At 46.6% G+C, this 27,622-nt stretch overlaps 1 protein-coding gene across 1 annotated transcript in view; it reads left to right on the top strand.

Moving 5' to 3' along the window:
• tex2l (testis expressed 2, like) overlaps positions 1–27,622 on the top strand; it is a 126,499-nt gene that overhangs the window by 41,237 nt on the left and 57,640 nt on the right. The window contains exons 3-5 of the mRNA XM_070899986.1: positions 11,738–11,938; positions 14,334–14,679; positions 16,376–16,614. Coding sequence (XP_070756087.1) covers positions 11,738–11,938; positions 14,334–14,679; positions 16,376–16,614 — 786 coding nt within the window. The remainder of the gene's footprint in view (positions 1–11,737; positions 11,939–14,333; positions 14,680–16,375; positions 16,615–27,622) is intronic.

Below are 27,622 nucleotides of genomic sequence, written 5' to 3'. Positions count from 1 at the left end.
GAGGATGACGTGCTTCCACGCCAAAAAGGGATGAGTTCACAGGTGTTTCAATGAAGGATCTAATATTTCAGATCCCGAACTACACGTTGAAGGGTGGAAGATGCCTGTGCTTGGATTTTTTTAACGTGTGGTGGCCGTTGCACCCCACCATTGCACAAGCTAGGTCTTGGTCCAGTGGCAAGGATTACCCAAGACTAACTGGAGACCAGCTCTGGAGACCTGCACAGACCAAGTGCGCACACATATCGCAGTGTGGGCTGGCCCGTGCTGTCCCTGGGCCCTCGCCTCTTCTGGGCACCAGATTCACGCCTCTCCTGGGCCCCGATCACTTCCCTCTATGGACTCTTGCCACTTCTTCACCCCACCTGCTGTGCCCAGAAATATTATTGATCTTTTCTGGTAAATTGCTTTTTCCAGGACTGTTCCCATGAATTTATCAATATGCCTGCAGACCCAAACGCTTGGTTGCCTGTTTTATACTGATTGGAATAGACTGGATCTATAGACTGGCTATAATAAGAACAAGAATGCAATGTTGCAATCCTCAGAGCTCAGGGGTATGAGCAGCAAATCTGGAGAATGCAGCTAGATTCACAGAAAACACCCATCGCCCTCAAGGGAGGATGTGAATCATTGGCGAGCATAGGCCGGTTGTAGGGAGCCTCTGAAAATTCAGATATTGGCTTTCAAAGTAATTTTAGACTATTTTCAGTTGTGCCCGCAGATACCATTAGCTTGTCAAAAAAATAGATACAGTTGTATGAATAAGCGATTCAAAGACATTCAGTCTCCCCTCGGGGAGCCTGTGCATTCCCAGGCTATTATTTTTTTTTTAATGGATTGCAAGAAGCAACATCTTACAATGAAAAATGATTGCTAAATATTCTTATTATCTTTTCACCTGCAAAGGCAGCTGATGGTTTTGAAGGTTTTGTTTCCATATTGTAGAAACCTGTAATCAAGACTAAAGATTATTGCTTCAGCCAAGAAGACTAATCGCTTCATCTAATGTGATAAAGTGAATTGCTTGCTGCAATAGGCAGCTACCAAGAATAACAATGTGAAAGGAATAAGTATTTTATGAATAAGTATTTTATGAATATATGAATACTGCTTAGTATTTCCAGCATTTTCTGTTTATAGTTCAAATTTCCAGCATCCGCAGTATTCTGCCTTTGAAAGGAATAATAACTAGTTTCAGTGCAGGTTTTAAAGATATTTTCAGAAATCAATATATAATTATATTAACGACCAGTATCAGGACATGTTACGTTTGACTGAAGTGGTTAAATGGAATATCACCCGAAAACGTTGTGGGGATCGCAGTGCGTGATTAACCCATGCCTGTTCACTATGATGCATGAACCATGGTAAATTCATGCTGCCTGCTGTTTTAAATGATTGCCGCGTGTAGCGCTGATCATTGACTGCACGCATCAGCAAGGGCCCCATATCGCGAGTGGCTAGTGCTACTTAAAGGCAACCTGCACTTAATGTCAAGGAGCATGGAGGAACCCAGCACCAACATGGCACAGGGCTTTGCACAGAGCTTGGAGCCTATCCTTTCCAACATGGACCGAATGGTCACCTCCATCAGCACACCTGTGGAACCCACCATGGTACAGCATCTGGTGACTGATATCACAGCTTCTATTGCAGCACAAGCAGCTGCCATCAAAGGGCTGAGTGGAATCTCAGACTGCTGCCATTGTGGCTCTGGTAACCATTGTTCAAAGGGGATTCCATCAATCAGTTCTCCAAAAGATCACCAGGATTGCTGAGGTGCCGACCCGGGTAGCTCCATGGACCACGGACCTGCGGTCCTCTCTCAGGATCACAGTATTCCTGCTCCCATTCCTGCCACTCTGCCAGTGCCCTTGTTGTCGCCAGACTGCTGGAGCCCAGGATGATATGGTGCAGTCTGAAACCGGGCCCTCTCGGCCAGAGCGGCTCAAGGTCATTCTCCTCTCTCTTTCTCCCCCCCTCCACCCCCCCACCCCCGCACTCCCTGCCACACACACACACAAAGGGGAGGAGGAAGGGAGCCAAAAATGGGCAGAGGTTATGTTCTGAAATTGTTGAACTCGATGTTGAGTCCAGAAGGCTGTAAAGTCTTAAATGAAAGATGAGGTGCTATTCCTCGAGCTTGCGTTGAGCTTCATATAGGAGGCCGAGGACGCAGATATCAGAGTGGGAATGGAGCAGGGAATTAAAGTGACAGGCGACCGGAAGCTCAGGGTCACACTTACGGACTGAACGAAGGTGCCCCGCAAAGCGGTCACCCAATCTACACTTGGTTTCCTCAATGTAGAGGAGACCACATCGTGAGCAGTGAATACAGTATACTAAATTGAAAAAAGTACAAGTAAATCACTGTTTTACCTGGAAGGAGTGTTTGGGGCCCTGGATAGTGGGAAGGGAGGAGGTAAAAGGGCAGGTGTTGCATCTCCTGCACTTGCACGGGAAGGTGCTGTGGGAAGGGGAGGGGGTGCTGGGGTTGACTGCAGAATAGACCAGGGTGTTGCGGAGGGAGCGGTCCCTTCGGAATACTGAGGGGAGGGGAGGGAAAGATGTGATTGGTGGTGGGATCACGCTGGATGTGGCGGAAATGGCGGAGGATGATCCGTTGAACGTAGAAGCTGGTGGGGTGAAAGGTGAGGACAAGGGGAACCCTGTCATGGTTCTGAGAGGGAGGGGAAGGGGCGAGAGCAGAGGTGCGAGAAATAGAACAGACACTGTTGAGGACCATGTTATCATGGCGGAGGGGAATCCTCGGTTGAGGAGAAAGGAAGACATGTCAGAGACACTAGTGTGAAAGGTGGTGTCATCAGAGCAGATGCGACGGAGACGGAGACGGAGAAACTGGGAGAATGGAATGGAGTCCTTACAGGATGCGGGGTGGGAGGAAGTGTAGTCCAGGTAGCTGTGGGAGTCGGTGGGCTTTTCGTGGATACTGGTCGAAAACCTATCCCCAGAGATGGAGACAACGAAGTTGAGGAAGGGAAGGGAAGAGTTGGAGATGGATCATGTGAAGGTGAGGGAAGAGTGGAAATTGGATGTGAAGTGACTGAAATTTTCAAGTTCAGGGCGAGAGCAGGAAATGGCACCAATAGTCATCAATGTACCGGAAAAAGAGGTGAGGGAGGGGACCCGAGTAGGACTGGAACAAAGAATGTTCCACATATCCCACGAAAAGGCAGGCATAGCTCGGACCCATGCAGGTTCCCATAGCACCACCTTTAATTTGGAGAGAGTGAGTGGAGTTAAAGGAGAAGTTGTTCAATGTGAGAACAAGTTCAGCCAGGCGGAAGAGGGTGGTGGATGGGGACTGGTTGGGCCTCTGGGGGATGAAAGTGTAGAGGGATTGGGCATCCATGGTGAAAAGGAGACGGTTGGGGTCAGAAAACTGGAAACTGTTAAAAGTGACGGAGGGTGTCGGAGGAGTTGCGGATGTAAGTTGGAAGAGCGTGGACAAAGAGAGAAAAATTAGAGTTGGGATAGGAAGAAATAAGTTCTGTGGGGCAAGAACAGGCTGAAACAATGGGTCTACTGGGGCAGTCCTGTTTGTGGATCTTGGGAAGGAGGTAGAAGCAGGCTGTACGGGGTTGGAGGAACTATGAGGTTGGTGGCTGTGGAGGAAAGATCTCCAGAGGAGATGAGGTCAGTGACGGTCTGGGAAATGATGGCTTGATGTTCAGTGGTGGAGTCATGATCCAGGGGGAGGTAGGAGGAGGTGTCGGAGAGGTGCCGATCAGTCTCTGCAAGGTAGAGGTCGGTTCGCCAAACAACAACAGCGCCACCCTTGTCAGCAGGTTTGATGACAAAATTGGGGTTGGATCTCAGCAAGCGGAGTGCTGCAAGTTCAGAGGGAGGGAGGTTGGAGTGAGTGAGGGAAGCAGAGAAATTGAGACGGCCGATGTCCCGTTGGCAGTTTGCAATGAAGAGGTCTAGAGAGGGTAAGAGACCAGAGGGAGGGGGTCCAGGTAGAGCGAGAATTCTGAAAAGGGGAGAAAGGGTCAACTGTGCGGGAGGAAGACTCCTGGCCGAAGAAGTGGGCACGGAGGCGAAGGCGGCGGAAAAAGAGCTCGGCATCGTGCCAAGCTCGAAATTCATTGAGGTGGGGGTGTAAGGGGATGAAGCTCAGGCCTTTGCTGAGGACTGATCATTCGGGGTCAGAGAGGGGAAGGTCAGAGGGGATAGTGAAAACACGGCAGGGGGTGAGATTGGAAGAAGGGATGGGATCAGCGGGAAGTGTGGGGGAAGAAGATGCCGGAGGGGCGTTGGTGTCCAAAAGTTGTTGAAGTTTACGATCCTTGACACCTGAAAGGAAGGAAAAAAGCGCCGGATGAGGCGAAGGATGAAATGGAACTGCGGACCAGGATAGCTCAGAGAGTGAGTTGGTGCTGCTGAGAGAGAAGTTGAGAATGTGCATGTGGCAGCACATAGCGTTGGGTGTGGATCCCAGGATGCGGCGAGAGCAGCGGTTGGAGGAACGCTGAATATCTCGGAGCTATCTGTAATCCTGGGTGGATCCTAAACATGAAGGGTGGGATTTCAGTTGGAATCCACGCGGATTAAATCTGAGGCGGAGACAGTTATTGAGGAAAGAGATGTGGCTGTGAAAGCGAGTCTTGGCAGATACTTGATAAAACACGAGAAGGGAAACAGAAAGCAATGAAGATGAACGAGGTAAAAGAGACAAACGGAAATCCCGTCTGAGGGAAGAGCAGAACCTCTTCAAGCTGGGCACTTCTGGAAGAGAAGTGGCAGTGAATTAAACACCAATACAAAAGCAAAATACTGCGGATGCTGGAATCTGAAATAAAAACAGAAAATGCTGGAAATCTCAGCGAGTCAGGCAGCATCTGTGGAGAGTGAAACAGTGAATGTTTCAGGCACACCATCACCTCACTGTTTTGAATGCAGCCAGTGCTCGTTAGGTGTGTGTATGCAAACCCTTTACCAAGATGGCACCTTGCACATGTCTCGTCAGAAGTGTGTGCACTCATCTCAGATCCCATTTTCGAGCATTAGGTGGCCATGTAGCACCTAAAACACGGCCCAATGTTTTCAAAACTTAAGAGTAAAGGGGCAGTTTTCCACAAAAGGTTTTTTTGAGCTCTGTTTTGCTTGTGGATTGACAAGACCCAAAAAACTGGAGTCTTTTTCATAATAGTAATGTTACATACAAATATTTACACAGTTTGATGCAGAACTTATACCTGCTATCACAACTTATGAAAGTCACCAGCTTTAGAGGGGTAATATTGTTTATATCGGAAAGCCTGACAATGCTTTCCTTTTACAACATTTCAATGTCATCCTGTTTAACAAAGAAGTTTGACTGTTAAAACTTTTCACTCCCCAAGATGCCCAACATGCATCACTCCAGGATATCTAAAACATGAACACATCAAGTGGTTGGAACCACTAATCAAATTTAATTTGATTTATGATTAATTAAGCATTGGAGTTCAGATACAGATCAGCCATGATCTCATTGAATGGCGGAACAGGCGAAAGGGGCTGAATAGCCTCCTCCTGTTCCTATGTTCCTGACAAAATATACGAAAAACTGAGGAGATTTTCCATGGTGTTCTTCATGGGTTGTCCAGGATCTGCTGCTTCTGATGTGACAGCAGTTTGCCTCTTGTGTGATAGAGAAAATTTACTAAACATCACGTGGCTGACTGGTGTTGAAAGGCTACCCAACCCACTGGTAGTGCAAGCTACAGGTCTCACAGATATACATGCTCTGAAATTCCTTGGGGTTCTATCAGTCCCCAACTCTGACAGAAGACCAGCAGGACCTCCAGGAAAATGGGGACCTCCACTTGTGCTGGGTCCTCCTGTCCCAGACAAAGTAAATGCCGATGAAGGGGTGATGCCGGGGGCAGGGAGTTCCTACTCCAGGCTTTCCTAGTGCTCAGGCTGGTTTGGGGATACAGAATATCAGGGAAGGGTTTTATGACGAGTGAGTGGAGGCATACCAGGCCTGCCTGTGGGGACCAGGCCCGGGCAGCAGCCTGCACTCCTTAAGAGAGGAAATTAAAATGTGAAAAATCTGGATAGGCCCCCTTGATTAGTGAAACGTATCCAGTGTCAGGCAGGGTCAGGTCTGGCAACCACGCCCCCACACGGGCAGGCAAACACTAATGTTTCTGTTGGCCATGGAAAATACATGCACCATAAATAGTGGCGCTTACTCCCTTCTGCCCAATGCCGCTGATATTCCCTTGCCACTTACGCTGTAAATTCCTCGGAACGTTCTAACCCCTGGGATCACATGGCCAGGATGTTCAGAGCTCTAATATTTAAGAACATAAGAACATAAGAAATAGGAGCAGGAGTAGGCCATTTGACTCCGCCATTTAATAAGATTGTGGCTGATCCGATCATGGACTCAGCTCCACTTCCCTGCCCGCTCCCCATTACCCTTTATTTATAATTCCATTCACCTATCACTGCACAAATCCTGCTCAAGATGAATATAACTTTGTTCCTTCCTCCTTAAAAACCTCTTGGTTGCAGTTAATTACACTTTCTTTTGTTCTATAGTGGATTTACAGTATCTGCTTAAGAACCTCATCTATTTGGTTAATCTTCCCTCCCTTGAGCCATTCCCTTTTTTTCTCATTTGCGTGATTATAAAATATATTTTTGCCTCACGGTTACTTTTGTAAGAGTGATTAACAGTTCTTGCTGAAGCTCTCATTAACGTAGCACTGCACTGGGGACCTTCCCACTGTCAAGTCTCCGGTGACAAATACCTTCAGCAGATGGTCGTTCCCCATGATCCGCATTTGGTTGACTGGCTAACTCCAGCAACAATGTCTGCAGTCAGCAGCAAAATACCTCACAAGTATCTCCTTCTAGCCCCAAAGCAAACATTAGCATCCCCTTCCCCTTCAATGTCAAAAAGGAATACTCAACCCAAACACTCGGAATTTTTATTTAATGGTTTACACTGTAGTAAACAGCAATCCCCCCCAGGCACCCCCCCTCCATTGCCCGAATCTCTCGGTTGTAAATTGTAAATCTTCTACCTGGGCGTCATGCAGCACAGGTTGGCATGGCATTCTCCAGGTGCTGTAGCTCCAATGCAGGCCCGTGAAAACGACAGCTCCCTTTACATGTCCCTCACACGCACAAATCTCCTTACAGTAGCTAGGAATCTGCAGCACTTACGGCCCAGGCCAAAGTTCCAAATCAAACCCTTGGCCCCAGAAGGCCAGCCACTTGTTTTGGGCATTCCTATTATAAAAAGATCGATTGTATGTGTAAGTTTAGTGATTTTCTTTTCAGAATTAAGTAATTCTTTGATTGTGTCCTACCTGTTATTCTCACGCTGACCTGAGCAAGGAAGGAAAATGGCAGGCAAAAAAAGTGCAAAGAAGTTATTTGATCTAATTGTTTGACTTGATTTATTGCAATTGCTGATCCCAGCTTGACGGTTTTAAACAAAATGAGTAATTTGATTGGGTGGTTTTGTATTGCTTGCTTGTTGCCCATTGGAGGCTTTCTTATCTGCCTCGTGAAGGGAATCGGTATTTGAGAGCTTCACATTTAGTCAATGGGATACGTGAGCTGACCAGTGTGATTGGCTTAGCAGATAGTGGTTACTTGAGCCAATCATAATTTTTGTTTGCCTTACTGAGGTATGGTATTATTGAAGTGTTGACCCCTTTAAAAACTATGGACATATGGTAGATGCCCAAAAATTGATGATGTGGTTTACAAAGTGAAGCCAGTACACACCAGTTGGGGCTGAGACCTAAAACATGTTCAAGCCTGTGAAAGGAAGAAAGAACTCAGGATGTCTCAGGGTGCTTAAAGAACAATTAATTACTTTTGACGGGCAACCATGTGTGTAGGCAAATATAGCAGCCAATTTGCAAGTCCCCAGCTAATTTGTTGTTGTTGGTGTCAGATGAGAGAAGAATTTTGTCCACAGCACTGGGAGAACCAACCAGGCTACGGAGAATGCCCTGATGTGCTTCAAATAGTGCCATGCAATCTTTTACATCCACTGGAACGGGCAGACGAGGCTTCCCTCTAATATCTCATTGCGGCGGGGGGGGGGGGGGGCAGCCCCTCTAACAATGTAGCACCACCTCAGTACTGCACTGATGTTTCAGCCTAGATTTCCAGTCCTGCAGCAGGGGCTCGAATCCACAACTTTCTGACTCAGCGACGAGAGTGATACCAACTGAGCCAATTGGTGCTGTGGAAAAGCAGCCAATCCTCTCTGCCAATTGCTGTATGCATTAAACTGTGTGCAGGTATACACCACATAGCAAACTGTGTGTAGGTATACTCCACGTAGCAAACTGTGTGCAGGTATACTCCACATAGCAAACTGTGTGTAGGTATACTCCACGTAGCAAACTGTGTGCAGGTATACTCCACATAGCAAACTGTGTGCAGGTATACTTCACGTAGCAAACTGTGTGTAGGTATACTCCACATAGCAAACTGTGTGTAGGTATACTTCACGTAGCAAACTGTGTGTAGGTATACTCCAAGTAGCAAACTGTGTGCAGTTATACTTCACGTAGCAAACTGTGTGCAGGTATACTTCACGTAGCAAACTGTGTGCAGGTATATTTCACGTAGCAAACTGTGTACAGGTATACTTCACGTAGTGAACTGTGTGCAGGTATATTTCACGTAGCAAACTGTGCAGGTATATTTCACGTAGCAAACTGTGTGCAGGTATACTTCACGTAACGAACTGTGTGTAGGTATACTTCACGTAGCAAACTATGTGCAGGTATACTTCACGTAGCAAACTGTGTGTAGGTATACTCCACGTAGCAAACTGTGTAGGTATACTTCACGTAGCAAACTGTGTGTAGGTATACTTCACGTAGCAAACTGTGTGTAGGTATACTTCACGTAGCAAACTGTGTGTAGGTATACTTCACGTAGCAAACTGTGTGTAGGTATACTTCATGTAACGAACTGTGTGTCGGTATACTTCACGTGGCAAACTGTGTAGGTATACTTCACGTCGCAAACTGTGTGTAGGTATACTTCACATAACGGACTGTGTGTAGGTATACTTCACGTAGCAAACTGTGTGTAGGTATACTTCACGGAGAGATTAAAAGTCATGACATTATGACATTACAATGATGGAGGGCGATGATTGGTTCTTCCATAGTAATTGAATCAATGGACAGGGAATGAATTTTAAAGAAAGCTAAAAATATATTTATTTTGCTTCAATTGCAGATTTTCTAATTTTAAATTAAGGTATAATCATTGTATATATTAATTTTGTTTAATTATAATTAATCTTTATTATACTGATTTTACTATTGTATGCTCCTTATTGTATTATTTACAATGTAATTTGAATTTCTTTTTTTTAGTTTTTTCACCTGTGTCTATCTGCGTGCGCATTTTGGCTGTCACTTCGGACCCGAGCCTTTTACCTTTTACATTTCCTTCTCCCGCTTTTTCTCTCTTTCCCTCAATGGTCAATATCTAACGTGTTGTAACACTGTTTGAAGCGCCTTGGGACGTTTTACTGCATTAAAGGTGCTATATAAATAAAAGTTGTTGTTATTATAGGTACACAGCTTGGATCCAGTGTGTTCAGGAGTGCGCGCAGCCACAGTGCTGATTTACACCATTTTTGGAATAATTCAATAATATTTTTAGGCATGCTATCAAAACATTTCACGATGGTAAACAGAAGTCTGAAGATAAAGGCTGAGAGATTTTCTTTACAATCATGGAGTTACATCGAGTTCAGCCTTTCCGAGCTCATAGCTCACTTCACTGATAATGGTGTAAGTTGATCTGCTGATGAATCTGAAGGAAGGTTCTTCACAGCAATCAGTTCTGCAGCCTGGTCTTAATCCAAGTCTCTCCCTCAAGACACTGGTGTCAGCAGATTCCCAGGGATGTGACTGCCTCGGCAGGCAATGTCAAAGCAGAATGCAATTACTTGAAAGGACATTTAAGAATGATAAGCCGTATTAAACTTTAATGAGTAAAGGCTTCCAGCTTCCAATATTTCATCTTTATTTTCCTTTAAAGAGAACTTTGCAGAAAGTGTTTATTCACGAGTACAGCATCGCGCATCTACTATCAGCCGTTCCACTGGGAAGGTATTTCATTCGTGACATTGCAGTTTGTAGCACTGCTTGGGGGGAGGAGCAGCAAGACACTGCAGCAGCTAGTCCTTTGGTACAAAACAAGAGAAGGGGGTGGAAAGTCCTTGGACTTTATGGCACAGTCCCACCATAACCCCAATGGGGGTGCAGCAGAAGTGTCAGGAAATCGACCAGGGCCCGGAAATGCTGGGTCCCTGTCTTAAGATGATGATTCTTCTGGACTTTGTTTGTGGTGGGACCTCCGCCTACACCTTCAGAAGCTGGGACGCTGAGGAGAAATAGTTGCTGTGGGGCCCACCATGAGCATCCAGTCCGGGAACCTTGGCCTGGACTCCCGAAAAGGGCTGGACGGTTTGTTTTGTTAATTGTTACATACAGTCCCGTACAAAACACATCACTAGAGGCGCACTTTAATTGACGATCCTCGTGTTTCGTTTAAATACAAGCGCGTTCTACCATGTGTTCAGAGACGCAGAAACGAAGGGGCGGAAATTGATGAAGGGCAAGGGCCGCCCAAAGGTCGGCTGAGATATAGACGGTGCTCTGGGCGGGGTTTTCGACAAAAAGGTCCCTGAAAGGGCGGCCGGCAGCAAAAGAGGGACTTACAACGTCAATCTGGGCGGCAGCCGGCGGGAGCTCTCATTCGCGGCGGCAAAGGTGCTTGCCGCCAAGTGCCACTGAGGATGGAGTCGGGCCCACGGAGGGTCGAAGAGCTGCAAATAAAAAGCATCAAAAATAAATCGAAAGACCTTCAGGGGACCCCATCAAGGTAAAGTAAAACAGTTAAAATTGTTTACTAACCTTTTTTTTTTCAGCTCTTCATACTCACCGTCGGGGATAGAACAGCCTCCAGCCAGCAGTCCACCCCTGTTCTGGCGCCGCCTCCCACCGCCTCCCGCCTGCACCATTCTGGCATCTCGGCGGGCAGGAGGTCAGTTGAGCCTCTTGACCGTCCGTTGTTGTCAGCGGACGGTTCCCAGCCGCTCTCCCCTCCCGCCCGCTCCAGACCAAATCGAAACTGACACTGGGCGCAACCTGAGGAGGAAGATCGGCGGCAGTGGGCGGCAAGGCCATCAATTTCAGCCCCACAAAGATGCAACTTTCTCTGTGCAGTTTCCTTATTAACATCTCAGCAAATAGCAAACATAAATACTGCAGGATTGAATTGTTTTTGACTGTATTTGTGATGATACCAGTTGTGATAAAGCAGCACTCTGATCCTTGTGCTACCCTGCAAGGCTTTGACACAAATCTGAGTAATTTCAATCCAATAGCCTTTAATCAGGATAAATTGATGCCGGAATATCGATTTCATCCAAATGGGTTCAAAAAACTGTACTACAAAAACCTTTCGCTCATGAAGAGCAAAACGTATATCTTCCAAACAAAACACATAAGCATGATGTTTGGCACAGGTATTGATTCAATTATTTTTATGGGGCACATGTACCAATAAACAGTTGCCTTGCTCCATCTGTCTCAGGAAGCCAATTTTGTACAGTGTAGCAAGAGACAACTTCTTGCAGATTTCAGAGTATGTATGGATTTTGCCTGCACAATAGCAGGTGAGTCAAGTGTTGCATTTTCCTATCTGTCTCTCTTTATTACAGGGCTGGATGAATGAAATCTATAACTATGATCCTGAGACTTATCATCCATCACTGACCTTTTCCGTCTATGTAACACTCGAAGGTACTGCACTGAAACTCTCATACCCAAGGAGCAACATCTCTCGCCGTGCAACCTTCGATGAAGGCAAACATGATGTGGTATTCATCAGCCATCGATCCTGTGACCTAGCTGACAGCAAGGTAGGTGAGAACTTTCTTTGAAAAGCTCAGAGCTTTCCTTTATCTCATCCCATCAGAACAAGAGTCCCTAGTCCAGGACTCCCCCACAAGTGGAAGCATGTTCTCTTCGTCTACTCTATCAAATTCTCATAATCTTTGAGACCTCTATCAGGTCACCCCACAGCCGTCTCTTTTCTGGGGAAAAGAGCCCCAGCCTTGTAAATCTTGTTTGTTCTTTCTCCGGTACCTCTATATCCCTTTTTAGAATATGGAGTTCAGAACTGTGCACAGTACAATGGGTCAGATGTACATTTCTGAGGGTGGGGCTCAGGTAATTTGCCAGAGCAATGGCGTGGGCATTGTATTTAGGCCATGATTTCCTACATTACAACAGTGACTACACTTCAAAAGTAATTCATTGGCTGTAAGGCGTGTTGGGATGTCCTGAGGTCGTGAAAGGTGCTATAGAAATGCAACCAAACCAGCCATTTCAGTGCCTATTCCACAAACCTTTTCAGCCTTTGGACTGCAGTCAACCCTTTCAGTACGGAAATTGTGCCTTGCGCTGCTCCCTTCTTGAATTTGCCACAATTCCCACCCCCACCCCCACGGAGTATCTGGCCCCTGCTAGCGGGAATTTCATTCTTGTTCCCCTAGCGTTATTTAAATGAGTTGATGCCAGGATTTCTGACAAGGTCAGCTTCCTTCAATTTTAGCGGGCATTAATCTCACCTTGCTGTACTTACACCATTGCACGGCAACTCCGAGGTAAACTTGCCGGGATCTACTCAATTTGAAACGGGGAAAACCAAGTTACAGATAACCCTCAGAGAGAGCGATCAATTTACTCTGGTGCTGCCACTGGCTATGCCTGAAGTGTGTGCTGGGAGCTGATGCACGAACACAACATTAGAGTAACTTAGGCGACATGAGCACAAACGCTACTTGTCTCAAGTAAAGCTCGGAAGAACTGCTTCTCTTTCTCAGTGTGAGAGATGTGTGGAATCGATGTCCGCTGCCCAGTAAAAGCAGTTAATGCCATGTCAATCATTATCATCATCATAGGCAGCCCCTCGAAATCGAAATAGAGCTTCCACTCTAAAAGTGAGTTCTCAGGTGACTGAACAGTCCAATTCGGGAATTACAGTCTCTGTCACAGGTGGGGCAGGCAGTGGTTGAAGGAAAGGGTGGGTGGGGAGTCTGGTTTGCCGCACGCTCCTTCCGCTGCCTGCGCTTATTTTCTGCATGCTCTCGGCGCCCTCCCGGATGCTCTTCCTCCACTTAGGGTGGTTTTTGGCCAGGGACTCCCAGATGTCAGCAGGGATGTTGCACTTTATCTAGGAGGCTTTGAGGGTGTCCTTGAAACGTTTCCTCTGTAACAGCTGTAACAAAGAACTGGCTGAATGTATGTTTAGGGAGAGCATTGAAAGCCATTAGAATAAGTACAGATAGAGCTGGAGAAAGACTTGCATTTATATAGCACCTTTCATGACCACCGGACGTCCCAAAGCTCTTTACAGCCAATGAAGTACCTTTGGAATATAGTCACTGTTGTAATGTAGGAAACGCGGCAGCCAATTTCCACACAGCAAGGTCCCGCAAACAGAAATGTGATAATAAAAATATAAAATGCTGGAAATACTGAGCAGGTCGTACAGTATCTGTGGAGGGAGAAACAAAGTTAACGTTTCAGTTGTAGCAATGTGATAATTAATCAGATAATCTGTTTTTTTTAATGTTGACTGAGCGATAAATATTGGCCAAGACATCTTCTTCAAAATGGTGCCACGGGATCATTTATGTCCACCTGAGGGAGAAGACGGGGTCTCGGTTTAACATCTCACCCAAAAGATGGTGCCTCCAACAGTGCAGCACTCCACTGGCATGTCAGTCTAGATTTATGGGCTCAAGTCACTAGAGTAGGATTTGAACCCACAACCTTCTGGCTTAGAGGCAAGAGTGCTGCCCACTGAGCCACAGCTGACACCACAGTAAAGAACAAATGCTATTTAGTTTAGCATAGAAACCTTTAAGGAAAAACTATATAAGTACATGAGGGAGAAAGGAGGAGAAGGATGGGGTGAGATGAAGTCGGGTGGGAAGAAGCTCGTGGAGCATAAACACCAGCATAGAGCAGTTGGGCCAAATGGCCTGTTTCTGTGCTATAATTCTATGTAATATGGTTCTCGAATGATTGGCAATGTGACAATGATAGGATTCTGACGTTTTGTTTGATTTATCTCGAAGGGTAGGGAGAAAACTGGAAGAACTTTCCCCCGGGAAGTGAAATGATTTGGGCAGAGTCCCTGATTGAGCAGATTGTACACGGGTTGCAGAAGGAATGGGCTTGATGGGCTAAATGGCCTTTTGTCTTTCCATGTGTGTTTTTTCTTTAAAGTTGTTATATTTTCTGCAGATTTTTCTCGTCCCACCTGGCCTTGCAAAGAAAAGAATGTGGAATAAGAAGTATCCGATCTGTATTTTCCTCAGTGAGTCTGAGGCCTACAAATTGAAATGTTCTGGAGAGAGAGAGTTGAAGGCAGACGTGGACACTGAAGAGCAAAGGGAGAAGCCAGAGATCACGAGACAAGCGCCGACACCAGAGGTTCTGTTGAGACCTCCCGGAGAAGGTGGGGAAAGTGCACTCTTCCTCTTCGGAAGAACAGGAAGGGAAAAAGAAGAATGGTTTAGATACTTCCTGCTGGCTTCCAGAATGCAATCTGAGGACAAGCAGAACCTCAACAAAGGAGGTGGAAAATCTGGTAATAAAACTGGCATTGATGCTGATTTGAGCAGTCTCAGGAACTTTGACGTGTAGTTACAGAATTATACAATAGATAAGGCAGTGTTTCATTCTCTAACTTGTTTTTACTCAGAATTGCAACATTTTGGAACTCCTGATTTACCTGACTCTTCCATTTCTACCATATACAGACGTTTAAAATACAAGCTTAGCATCACCCAACCATTAACCCATCATTTATCTTGTCTCTTCTTCTATTCTTCTCAACATTTATGTTGTCCTCACAATATGCAAGGCCCTTCCTTGGAGTGTGACACCCAGTTGATTCATCTCTAGTTATAGTCTAATAATTCCGTCTGTTTAACCAAATATTGGTTGAATTTTAGAAATCTCTGAACTATTCTTATTGAAGCTGTCCAAACTTTCATAATTTTGACAAGCTTATCATCCGTTTTATTTTACAGTGCTCCATCTAAGTTTTGTTGCTAATACTCCAGGTATCTGGAGTACAGGTTGAACCTCCCTTATCGGGAACCCTCTGGACCTTGCCTGTTCTGGATAAGGGGTTTTGCCGGACGAGGGGTGGTCACGTTAAGTTGGATGGTACAGGTACTGAGCAAGGGGATATCGGGGCTGGCTGGCTTGGGGCTGGGAGTGCTGCAGAAAGATCATGTGGGCTGCGCGGTGGATCACGGGGTCAGGCCAGCGATTGTGGGAGTCGGCAGCGAGGAAGGACTTCAATTTGTTCATGTCAGAGTTCTGCGCATGCGCCACCCGGTGGCTGGGAATGGTTCTGGACGAGCGGTGGTTCTGGATAAGGGAGTTCTGGATAAGGGAGGTTCATCCTGTACTTAATTTTAATTTGACCAGTATTATAATTATGATAAAATTCAGTGTATTGGTTGCACTAGTGTAAATGTCACACTCATAACCTGATGCCCAACCCATCCATAAAATTCTATCATGCCTCCATGTTCAGCAGATAGACAAGCATGCACGGAGCTGTGGATTGTATACCAGGTTTTACGGTACTTAAATCTGCCCAAATGCCTGGAGCATTTTGATTATCTGACAGAGAGTAAAACACTCTGAGGTTAAAACTTTGTTGAGGTTCTGTACACTGGCAGCCAAGCATTGGACAAGCCCTGCAGAATGGCTGATGCTTGGTGCCATGGCAACAGCCTGGGGCCTAGTGAAAAAAAGCTCTTAGTTGAAGCAGCAAGGTGAAAACTGGTTAAACTGAGGGGGGAAAGGGAGCAAGAAAACATTGCCTAAATCCCCAAATAATTAAAAATGGCCATTTTGTGGGGGCATTTGTTATTTATGATTATTAGAGAAATATGTTTCTAATATCTTGCACTTGTATTTATTGCTTGGTTGTTAATGCAGCTCAAAATATTTTATTCACCTTAAGGAAAATATGAGGTGATAAAGCAGTCAGCAGATGTCGGGAAGATCTTCCCTTTTGATACTCCTGATGCACATCAGGGAGGCAATTTTGACTTTAGACGATTTCCCAACAGAAACGAGTATCAGCGGAGATGTTTAATGGGTGGACGGGCTGATAATGCACGTTTTACATCTTTGCCCAAAATCAAAATTAACCCCCACCACCCCTCCCCCACCCACCCGACCCTCAAGATTGCAATTCGGAAACAGCGCAACTTGAGGCTTGTGGCTTTTTGCCTGCTTAGACCATTTCATTTGCCTTACAGATCTTACAGAGAATCTCGACTCCAGCCCATTGGGGAGATCGGCCTACAGCAGCGGCAGCAGCAAAGGCAGCACAGAAGACCTCCCCTCCCTTTTTAAAACCAAGGACTTGGCTGCAAACATCAGGCAGAAGATTTTGCTGGACTACAGCACGTACATGTCTAAGTTGACTGTCTCCGACAGCTCCAGCCCTTTGCTGAGCCCCGACCACAGCACCATCAGCAGTCCCACCAAGAACCAGGTGAGACAAAAGGAGAAATTAAGCTGCTGCACACTTGGGCTTGTGAAGACAAACGATCACAGCGTGAATAACATGCCCACAGCTGGCCTGTTAAGCACCGCGGGGCCAGAAGTGTTGGCAAGAGACAGTGCAAAGCACCTTTTAACCTCACAGCTGTGCCATTGTCACATCTCAGCCCCCCTGTCACAATGGCCTTTGTCAGAAAGTTTGCCAAATTATTGTCAAATGCGTGCTGCACAAAATAAATCAGCAGGGTGATTATGAATCACTCACTTCCATGTGGAGAAAATTAAAACAAGCCTTTACAGTGGTCTTTAAAGCAGAGTCCCCTCCCCCATTTTCATCCTGACATTTATTCTCCACAAGCACAGGGAATTTATTAGACTGCTGATCCAACTGAGAAACAGACAGCCTTAATTTTATTGTAAATAAACGAAGAGAGAAGTTGTATTTCTTCCTGTCGCTAGATTTTACATTTTTGAGGGAAATGACTAAATACATAGAATCTCCCAGCACTGAAACAGGCCATTCGGCCCAAGAGGTCTGTGTCAGTGTTTGTGCTTCACACCAGCCTACTTCATCTATCCCTATATGCATAACCTCCTATTCCATGTACTCATCTTGCTCCTCCTGTTTCCTCTAATTCTCCTGTTTAAAACAGCTGAAGCACTGACTCAAAGGCTGAGCATGAAACATTTGGGGCTAGATTTTCGGTTGAGTAATTTTACGCCAAAATTACCGTCTTCACTGCGCTACCGTTTTCAGGCCTAACTTTCAGCCTTTCCTTCTCGGTAAAATCGGCATTGCACGTAGATTCGCGGCGCAGATCCCGAGTTTCGGCAACTTTAGGCCGAGGCCAGCAGTGCTGTGAGCGAGGCCTTGGGAGGGGGGAAAAAACAAACAATAAAATTGCAAAAACCAGAAAGAAAAATTCACAAGACATTCAGAAAACATTTACTCTAATAAATCGCTGCAAAATAATTAAAAAATAAAAACTGTTACTTACCTTTTTGCATACTTACCGCTGCTCAAAGGGCTGTACTGACAGTTTTGACCCTGTCGGTATTGTGGGCGTGGCATACGGGTCCCGACAGAGCCAAAAGTCCGACGGTAACGCAATCTGCAGCGTTGCATGTCGTTTCACGTCGGCGCTCCTCTCCCCGGCGGTACGTGAAAGTACCGCCGCAAAGATGGGGCCGAGGATCCCGCCGGCCGGATTTTCTACGTGGGGGGTCAAATCGCGGCGAAAACCCAGTGGTAGACCTGGCAAAAATTTAGCCGTTATTTACTCCAAACAAAGTTTGACTGACTTGATTTAAAATATCTGTAAGATCTAGGTACACATGCACTTACACCCTTGAGTGACAGGATGTACCCGTTTATGCTCTCGTGTTATTTCCCCTCTTCCTTTACACGGACCTTCCCACGTCAGACACTAACTGCAGGAGAGAAGGCAGTGAGAGGGAAACCTGCTTTTGGTCTGCATTGATCCTCCTCTCCAGCCAGCCACTCGAAGATGTCCGAGAATGCCTCGGCCGGCGGTAACTCAATCTTCGATTTTCTCTTCCCCTGTGGAAAAGTTCACTGTTTCCGTGCAGATCCACCCAAAACTCTGGCGTGAATTTTAACCCCCAAAACCATGAGGGTTGGGGTCGGGTGAAAATGTCAAACCCAGCCTCCAATCCGCCCACTTCCGCGTTTAACGGAGCCAGGACAAGGGGCGGGAACCGGGATGGCCATTTAACTATTTTAGTGAGGTTGGCAGCCTCAGATTTAACAGGTTTTAACCCAGGCTTTGGGAAACCCAGCAGCTCAAGGGAGGCAAGGCCTGCTTCGGGGAGAAGGTAAGTGCCTTTGCAACAGTGCTTGTGGGCCAGGAGGAGCAGGAGTGCTTTCCCCCCTGCCCACCCAACCCCAGGCTCACCAAGCTTATCTTCTTCCCTTGGTTTGGACCCATCCCCATCAGAACCACCCCCCCCCCTCCGCCAAAACGAAGAACCCCCAATCAGGGATCAGACCCCCTGCCCCCCAGGATCTGTTCCCCCCCCCCCCCCGGGTCATGGATCTGGGCCTCTACACGCCCACTAGCAGCTTCAAGCTCCTTACTTGAGGCTGTGGCCTACTCCAGCGTGCTCCCTGCCCCACTGTAAGTCTATCAGGTTGACTTCCGGGCAGGGATCCAGCTGTAAAAAAAAAATACACACACTTGTAGAGTCAAAACGCTACTGCATGTGGGGAAACCTGCACTTCGGGCTTTCCAGACCGAAACTCCCCCCCGCAATCCCACTGCCACAGTTAAGATCAAGGCAAATGTAACTGAGATTGACAGCTAAACTGAGTGCAGCAAGTCCCGTTCACCCATCACCCCTGTGCTCATTGACCTACATTGGCTCCCCGGTCCACCAACACCTCAAATTTAAACTTTTCCTCGTTGTGTGCAAACCCCGCCACAGCCTCGTCCCTCCCTATCTCTGTAACCTTCTCCAGCCCTGCAACCTCCCCCCGGGAGCTCTGCGTTCTTCCAATTCCAGCCTCCCCACCTTCCTTCGCCCCCACCATTGGCGTCTGTGTCTTCAGCTGTCCAGACCCCAAACTCTGCAATTCCATCCCTAACCCTCTCCACCTCTCCGCCTTCTGGAGACGCTAATGGGATGCTGAAGGGTTTACGCCCGGGCATGACCCAGAGCGCCCCCCCCCCCCCCCACTCCTGAGAATTGCACCCGGGGCTCAGCGCGTGAAAAGGGCTTTGCGGCCCGGCGCGGTGTAAGCATGGCGATGACATCATCATCGTGCGCGCCGACCCCTTATCGCCCCTCGTCAAGTCCTTTGCGCCCCGCGGGGGAAATCGCACCGCGGGACGCGAGGTTGGCGTGGGGCGATGCTACCGACAGCTTCACGGAGCAAGAAACTGTGGTGGCTGGGGCGCCCCGGCCACCTGTCAAGGGGCGATGATAGCACCGCCGCGGCTGCCATCTTTTCTGTGTTGGCCCGCCAATGGCGGCCGCACCGCCAACATACAGACCGGCACCCATCCGTGGGTGCCAGCCCGCTGGCCCAGCCGACACCCTCCCTTGGTGGCCCAGTGGGAGCTACTATAGTGGCTGCAGAGTTTGCAGCGGCCTACCCCTTTGAAAGAAAGGGAGGTAAGTTGTGACGTGTTAGTGTGACGCGGCATGTGAGCTCCGTGCTGATGTGTTCAGTGCAGCGCTGGTAGTCGCACTTCGCGACCGCCCCACACATTTTTTTTGCGCTAAGACCCCAATTTTGCGTGCTTTGGTGGTCCATCTCGCCGGGCGTTAAATTTTCCTATAATTAAAATTATACACCCCAAACCCAGCGCGGGGCAATTTCGGCCCACCTAATATCTCCTTCTTTGGCTTGACGTCAACTTGTTGGTCTGATTACGCTCCTATGAAACACCTTTGGATGCCTTTGTTAAGGTTCAATATAAATGCAAACTGTTGTTGTCAAAGGACTCACATGCTGATTAACGGTCTGATGGGCTTTACCATCGGTATACCAACCAATAGGGTGGTTCGTCCTATGTGACAAGGGGAGAGGGGAGGATTATGGAGGGGAGGGGGAGATTATATGGGGAGGGGAGGATTATGGGGGGATGGGGGGATTATGGAGGGAGGGTAGGATTATGGGGTGGAGGGGGGATTATGGGGGAGGGAAGGATTATGGGGGAGGGGGGATTATGGGGGGGAGGATTATGGGGGGAGGGGGAGGGGAGGATTATGGGGGGAGGGGAGGATTTTGGGTAGAGGATTATGGGGGGAGGGGAGGATTATGGGGGGAAGGGAGGATTATGGGGGGGAAGGGAGGATTATGGGGGAGATGAGGATTATAGGGGGGAGGGGAGGATTATGGGGGGGAGTGGAGGATTATGGGGGGAGTGGAGGATTATGGGGGGAGATAAGGATTATGGGGGGAGGGGAGGATTATGGGGGGGAGGATTATGTGGGGGGAAGGGAGGATTATGGGGGGGGAGTGGAGGATTATGGGGGATGGTGAGGATTATGGGTTACCACAACCTATGCGATGAGGGGAGGCCACTTACACCCACTGGTCATGAGTAGCCCCGTTGGATGTCAAGCCAGGATTCTGAGCCGGAACTCCAGTCTCCAATCGCCTGGATTGTCTGGAGTGAGATTCAAACTCAGAATCTTCTTCTCACCAAGAAACAATCGCTGAGTTCAAGCATCAACGATCAGTGCTGTTTGACTTTGGATTCTCTGCGCAGGAGTCTGACACCCTAATGTTAGAGGCACCAAACCATGAAAGCTAGAAATGACATTATTAGTCCCCTTTTACTGAAACTACTACAGGTTGCTAGGTTATTGGGCTATTGCCTAGCAACCGCTAGAAAATGATAATAAAGCACTTTGAAGCAAGATCAAGTCAGGTAATTGTAGCAAAACGGTGATGAGAAGTACAGTTAGCTTGAGGCACACATGTGTAAATAATCTACTATGCTCCAAACATGGCTCTTTGTTGAGACAGACCTGTTAAAATTGTGTCTATCTTTGAATGTAGGAACATTTTAACAGGAGCAGGCCATTTAACCCCATCGAGCCTGTTCTGCCATTCAATGAGATCAAGGCTGATCTGTGACCTAACTCCATATACCCGCCTTTGCCCCATATCCCTTAATAGCTCTGGTTAACAGAAAGCTATCAATCTCTGATTTAAAATTAACAATTGATCTAGCATCAACTGCTGTTTGCAGAAGAGAGTTCCAAACTTCTGTCACCCTTAGTTTCTCTCTGTCCAACCTATCAGTTCCCCTTAATATCTTGACAACTTTGATTAAATTATCCCTCAATCGTCTAAATTCCAGGGAATACAACTCTAGTTTGTGTAATGTCTCCTCATAATTTAACCCATGGAGTCCAGGTATCACTCCAGTAACAAAAAATGGATTATTTGGTCATTATTGCGTTGCTGTTTGTGGGAGCTTGCTGTGCGCATATTGGCTGCTGCGTTTCCCATGCTCCAACAGTGCCTACACTTCAATAAGTACGTCATTGTCTGTAAAGCGCTTTGAGACCTCCGTTGGTCATGAAAGGCAAAGTCTTTCTTTCTAAATCTATGCTGTACTCCCTCCAAGGTCTATATATCCTTCCTAAGGTGCGGTACCCAAAACTGAACACACTACTCCAGGTGTGGTCTAGCCAGGGCTTTGTATAGCCCTTGTATTCTAATCCTTTAGAAAAAAATGCCAGCATTCCATTAGCCGTTTTGATTATTTTTTGTACCTGTCTGACATTTTAATGATCTATGTACATGGACCTTTAAGTCTCTGGATCTCCACTGCTTCTACCCTTTCACCATTTAGAAAGTACTCTGATCTATCCTTTTTAGGTCCAAAGTGGATGACCTCACACTTGCCTATACTGAAGTCCTTTTGCCACGGTTTTGTCCATTCACTTAATCTGTTGATATCTCTTTGTAATTTTATGGTTCCATCTACACTGTCTACAGTACTGCCTCTCGTATCATTGGGCAACTTGGATATCTCGCTCTGTATCCCATCATCTAAGTCATTACTAAATTGGGTGAGTAGTTGAGGCCCCAACGCAGATCCCTGTGGGACGCCACTAATCACATCCTGCCAATTAGAGTACCTGTTTATTATCCCTACTCTCTGTCCCCTGCTGCTCAGTCAGTCTCCTAACCAAGTCAATAATTTGCCCTCAATTCCATGAGCTTCAACTTTAGAATGCCTTCTGGAAGTCCATATAAATAACATCCATAGACATTGCCCTGTCCACTACTTTAGTCACCTCTTCAAAAAATTCAATTAGGTTCATCAGACATGACCTACCCTTTACAAATCCATGCTGGCTCTCTCTGATCAGCTGAAAATTTTCAAGGTGTTCAGTCACCCTATCCTTAATTATAGACTCTAGTAATTACCCAACAAAGATGTTAGGCTAACTGGTTTCTCTCTTTCTCAATTGTCTTAAATAGCGGGGTGACGTGTAATATTTCAATCTAAAGGAGCGGTTCCTGAATCGATCAAGATTCTCGGGGACTTTTCTTTAACCCGAGAGCTGTACTCACTTTTTTTGTAACTGGAATGTTTTTACTTTAGCTCACGTAATACTTCAGTTTTGAAATCCAGCGGCACAGATACGAAGGGGAGATTAAGGTCACCATGCTAGGATCTTTGGTGGCCTGGAGATGGATGAGGACAACAAAAGAAGCCACTCTGGCAGGAAACCAGGCCAGCATTGACCCTGGTACGGTGTCATCTGTGACACAATAAATAATGCAAAATGTCACTCAGAGTACGTACAACAGTACAAATATAAAACAGTTGAAAGAAAGCTTTGACCAAGTAAGGCTCATTCAAACATTGAACCAATTCAATGGACTGGAAACATAGAACCATAGAAAATAGGTGATGGAGTAGGCCATTCGGCCCTTCGAGCTTGCACCACCATTCAATAAGATCATGGCTGATCATTCACCTCAGTACCCCTTTCCTGCTTTCTCTCCATACCCCTTGATCCCTTTAGCCGTAAGGGCCATATCTAACTCCCTCTTGAATCTATCCAATGAACTGGCATCAACAACTCTCTGTGGTAGGGAATTCCACAGGTTAACAACTCTCTGAGTGAAGAAGTTTCTCCTCATCTCAGTCCTAAATGGCTTACCCCTTATCCTTAGACTATGTCCCCTGGTTCTGGACTTCCCCAACATCGGGAACATTCTTCCTGCATCTAACCTGTCCAGTCTCGTCAGAATCTTATACGTTTCTATGAGATCCCCTCTCTTCCTTCTAAACTCCAGTGTGTAAAGGCCCAGTTGATCCAGTCTCTCCTCATATGTCAGTCCTGCCGTCCCGGGAATCAGTCTGGTGAACCTTTGCTGCAATCCCTCAATAGCAAGAACATCCTTCCTCAGATTAGGAGACCAAAACTGAACACAATATTCCAGAGTGGAGTTGAGGCCAAGCTCAGATCAGCCATGATCTTATTGACCATGGCTCGAGGTGCCAAATGGGCTACTCCTGCTTCTATTGTTCTTATGAACTACAGAGGGGGCTAAGTAGAATTATGACAGATGAGATACAATACAGATAAGTACAAGTACGAGGTGGAAAAAGAAATGCAGACATATTTCCTCAATAATGTTGAACTGGCTGGAGAAGGGACTGAAAGAGTTCTCGGGGCTTTGGTTCTGCAATAACCAACCAAACAAATAGAATGTTGAACTGTGCTGTCATATCAGAACAGATTAAGTCTGAGGCTGTGATGCTGTGATTAGGTACCATCTTATGTACTGTGTTCAGTTCCAGTCAACAACAACAACAACTTGCATATATATAGTGCCTTTTAGTAAAATGTCTCAGGTTCACCGGAGAGTAATCTGAGCCATATAAGGAGATGTTAGATCAGGTTTGGTCAAAGACATAGGCATTAATGAGTGCCTTAAAGGAGGAGAGACAGGTAGCAGAGATAATCGGGGATGCTCAAGAGGCCAGAGTTGGAGGAACACAGATTTCTCAGAGTTGTAGGGTTGGAGGAGGTCACAGAGATAGGGAGGGGGTGAGGCCATGGAGAGACATGAACACAAGGACCATGGTACAATGGAAGCAGCTAAGTCCTGGAGGTGGTGCAGAGAAGGACCACGGGACTGATCCCTAGTGTTAGAGAAACTGAGCGATGGCTAGGAAACATTCCCCTGCCCCCCACCCTCTCTACCACTGGAGGTGTGGCGGGGTGGGACCTCCAGCTGACAATCTCCTGTAGCCCAGACCCTGTCTCGAACACCGGAGCTGGTGTCATTTCACCAGAGCTGGTGTCATTTGCATAGAAGGCTGACGCCTGCATCATTTCCGGCGTTACTGGGGTGTCCACTCTGGCAGGAGTGACCCCCTGTCACAACATTACTGGACTGGCCCTTTGGTGAAAGAACCTTCAAAATTCTTTTTTTAATGTACAGATTTGAAGTTCCTGCTTTCCAAACATCCATCAATCACTCTGTAGTATCTCTTCGCAAATATAATTTGACATCCCAGGTGAATCCATGCTGCAGGCTTTAATTTCCTTTCTTTAATGTGGCGCCCAAAACTGCACTCAGTATCTAACAGTGACCGAACCAATATTTTGCTCACGACGGATGAGATGGCGCTAGTTCGCAGGCTGACAGTCGGAGTTCTCTCCGACTGGGAAAACATACAGGCCTGGCTTGTCCCCCTCGGGGTGGAGTGCCAGCGGGGCCAGACTTTCATCCAGCCCTCTGACTCCACTCGAACCCCCAGTCCCTGGTTCAGGGATCGTTGAAGATGCCTGCCATTAAGAGGGAGCTCCCCAGCCACACGACCCCAGCAGTACTCCAGCAGCCTCCACTGCAGCACCAGAAGAGGTGGTCAGTCATTTAACGGGGCAGGTGTACCCCGGAGATCAGGGAATCGGCAGCCTAGTGACAAAATGCACTTTAATCTCCCTGGGATCGATTACCTTTGTCATGAATGTACATGCTGTTTGTAGCCACCAGATGGTGTCATTGTTGGAGGCCACTGAGCAGCACGCACATGGTGCTGCTCTGGTATAAAAGGCCAGCCATTTTGTGAGTCAGGCACTTTGGGCCAAAATAAAGCAGAAGCAAGGTTGTACCTTGCTTAGTTAAACAGTACTCAGTTTGAACCTTTATTGCATAGATAACAACCTTAGTCTGGAGTTCTGGAACCTTTCCATGGGCCTCAGTAGAACTTATGCCAGATCACTATTGGTGAGAGTTTCATTAGGCCATACAAGGGCATAAAGTGCAGAATTGGTAGCAGCCTGGAACTTCCCCAGACGCACCACCTTTGAGGGAGAGGGTGGGTGGAAGGCTCAGCCACCCACTCCTCCTCCCACTTTTAGAATTTCTTGGGCAGATTACACAGAACAGAATCCCTGCCCTCCACTCTCTCCCACCCGCTCCCCGGAATTTCGTGCCCATAGCGTATAGTGCACCCGGCACGTACATTGTGGTAATGGGTGAGCTTTTACTGAGTGGCTGGAGTTGTGAACTACCCTGGGGTCGACTCCAGGTCAGGACTGGAGTGCTCGTGTGTCCTGCTGAACTCGCCCACTGTGCAAGTGTTTGGGAGTTTTCGGATGTGCCACCAAGTCTTGGGCAGTTATCCGATTTGAGCAGGATGGACTGCATCCAGGTGTCTGATGTGTTGTATATATGGGTAGGGGTGGGGGTGGGGGTGCTGTTGATGTGCAGTGTAGCTGCCGGCAATAAGTCAGGAACAGGAATTTTGAACAATTTCTCCTAGTTTACCTCAGGGAGTACATGACCTCCTCAGACTGAGCGATTTGCTGATGTCCCTCAGTCCACCTGGTGGGCTGGAGGTCCAAACGCTGCCACCTCAGTGAGTTGCGCCAATGTACTGCAGGTAGGTGGAAGACAATAAAGCTTGCCTGTGTTAGGATCTAGGGAGATAAGAATGGGAAGGTCGACAAGGGAGTGCACTGCTCTGGTTGCTAGGTGATTTTCTTGCTGTCAAATAGCACCTTTTGCCAGCAAGGCCGGATCTTTGGGAATGACCAGAAAATGTGGAGAATTGTGCGGTCTCTCCAACAGCCTCTCCAACAATCTCTCAGGGCTCCAGAATTCCACCTGTGCTGGTGGGCAGGGGGGTGGTATGCCCCAAGGTTAATTTTAATTTGCCCCTCTTTAGCGCCTGAACGACAGCAGCAACTGAGCACTCCACGGGAACTATTTTATCAGCTCTTAGTGTCCCCACCCCTTTCTTCACCATCCTCTTACTTCTGATGTACTTCGAAAAGCCTTTGCAGTTACACTTTATGTTGCTTCATACTCCGTCTAAGCCTTCCTAAAGTCCCTTGTTGCTCTATCCACACATATATTAGTCTGGTGTCCTGACCAATATTTGTCCCTCAATCAACACTAACAGCAGGTAATCTGGTCCTTACCACACTGTTTGTGGGAGCTTGCTGTGCGCTAATCGGTTGCTGCATTTTCTACATTACAACAGTGACTACACTTCAGAAGTATTTAATTGGCTTAAAATGCTTTGGGGCGTCTGGAGTTTGTGAATGGCGCTATATAAATGTAAGTTCTTATCATTTTTATATATATATATTATATATCCACACTCTTCAGCAATGTGTGCCATGTTAACAGTAAATATTCCCCAGCATCTCTCATCCCATTTTCTCTAATATCAATCAATAGGACTATATTCTGGAAAGATGCTGTAAATCAGGTTGAAGGCCAGTAGCTGGCGAGTCACATGCCACAGTATGAAGCAGTGTGCCATTTCACAAATTTGCAACACACAGCACTTCAGCATCTTTGTTGCTCCTTAGCTTGAAAGCAGTGCCAGTGAGAATTTTGACATCATTTATTTTGACTGCACCATCATTTTAATTTTTAAATCCTGTGAACAAATTATAGCTTTATCTACAACTCCCCACAGAATTCAGAGACATCAGCCAAAGCTGGGAGCCTATAGCCAAGTCTGTAGCCAAGCCTATGGTCAAGATATAAAGCTGCTGAACAATGCTGCCTTTATCTGACAATGAAGAATCATTTTACTGTTGGAGTTTATTTGCATCACGATTTAAATGTACATTTCCAATGTGCCAAACTATGTCCCATTCACTCCCATTCTATAGAATTTCTAATAGCATTCATAATGAAATATAAATTGTTCCCATTCACTGTGAAATATTCAGCACATTAGATGTAGTCAAACTGTAGCCAAACTCTACCTAGGGACATTAACACATTTTAGAAGTACAGTTAATTTTGTCTCAAATAGCTTTAGATTGAAGTGTTTTTTTAAATGTATGTTGAAATGCTGAATGAGCGATTGATTAAAGAGGTGTTGGCACAAAGGTTTTGTACTTACCCATTTTCAACTGTTGTGGATAGAAATCTTGTTCCCAGTGTATATTTCCTTGGCAAGTTATTAACAAGGAGTCAGCTGTGCTTTCATTATGTCTGCCCATCTGGGAAATTGCTACTGCTATAA

Source organism: Pristiophorus japonicus, chromosome 15 (assembly GCF_044704955.1).
Source record: "Pristiophorus japonicus isolate sPriJap1 chromosome 15, sPriJap1.hap1, whole genome shotgun sequence".
Taxonomy (NCBI): domain Eukaryota; kingdom Metazoa; phylum Chordata; class Chondrichthyes; family Pristiophoridae; genus Pristiophorus; species Pristiophorus japonicus.
Note: the sequence above shows the minus strand (reverse complement) of the source record. Positions and strands in the feature narration are given on the sequence as shown.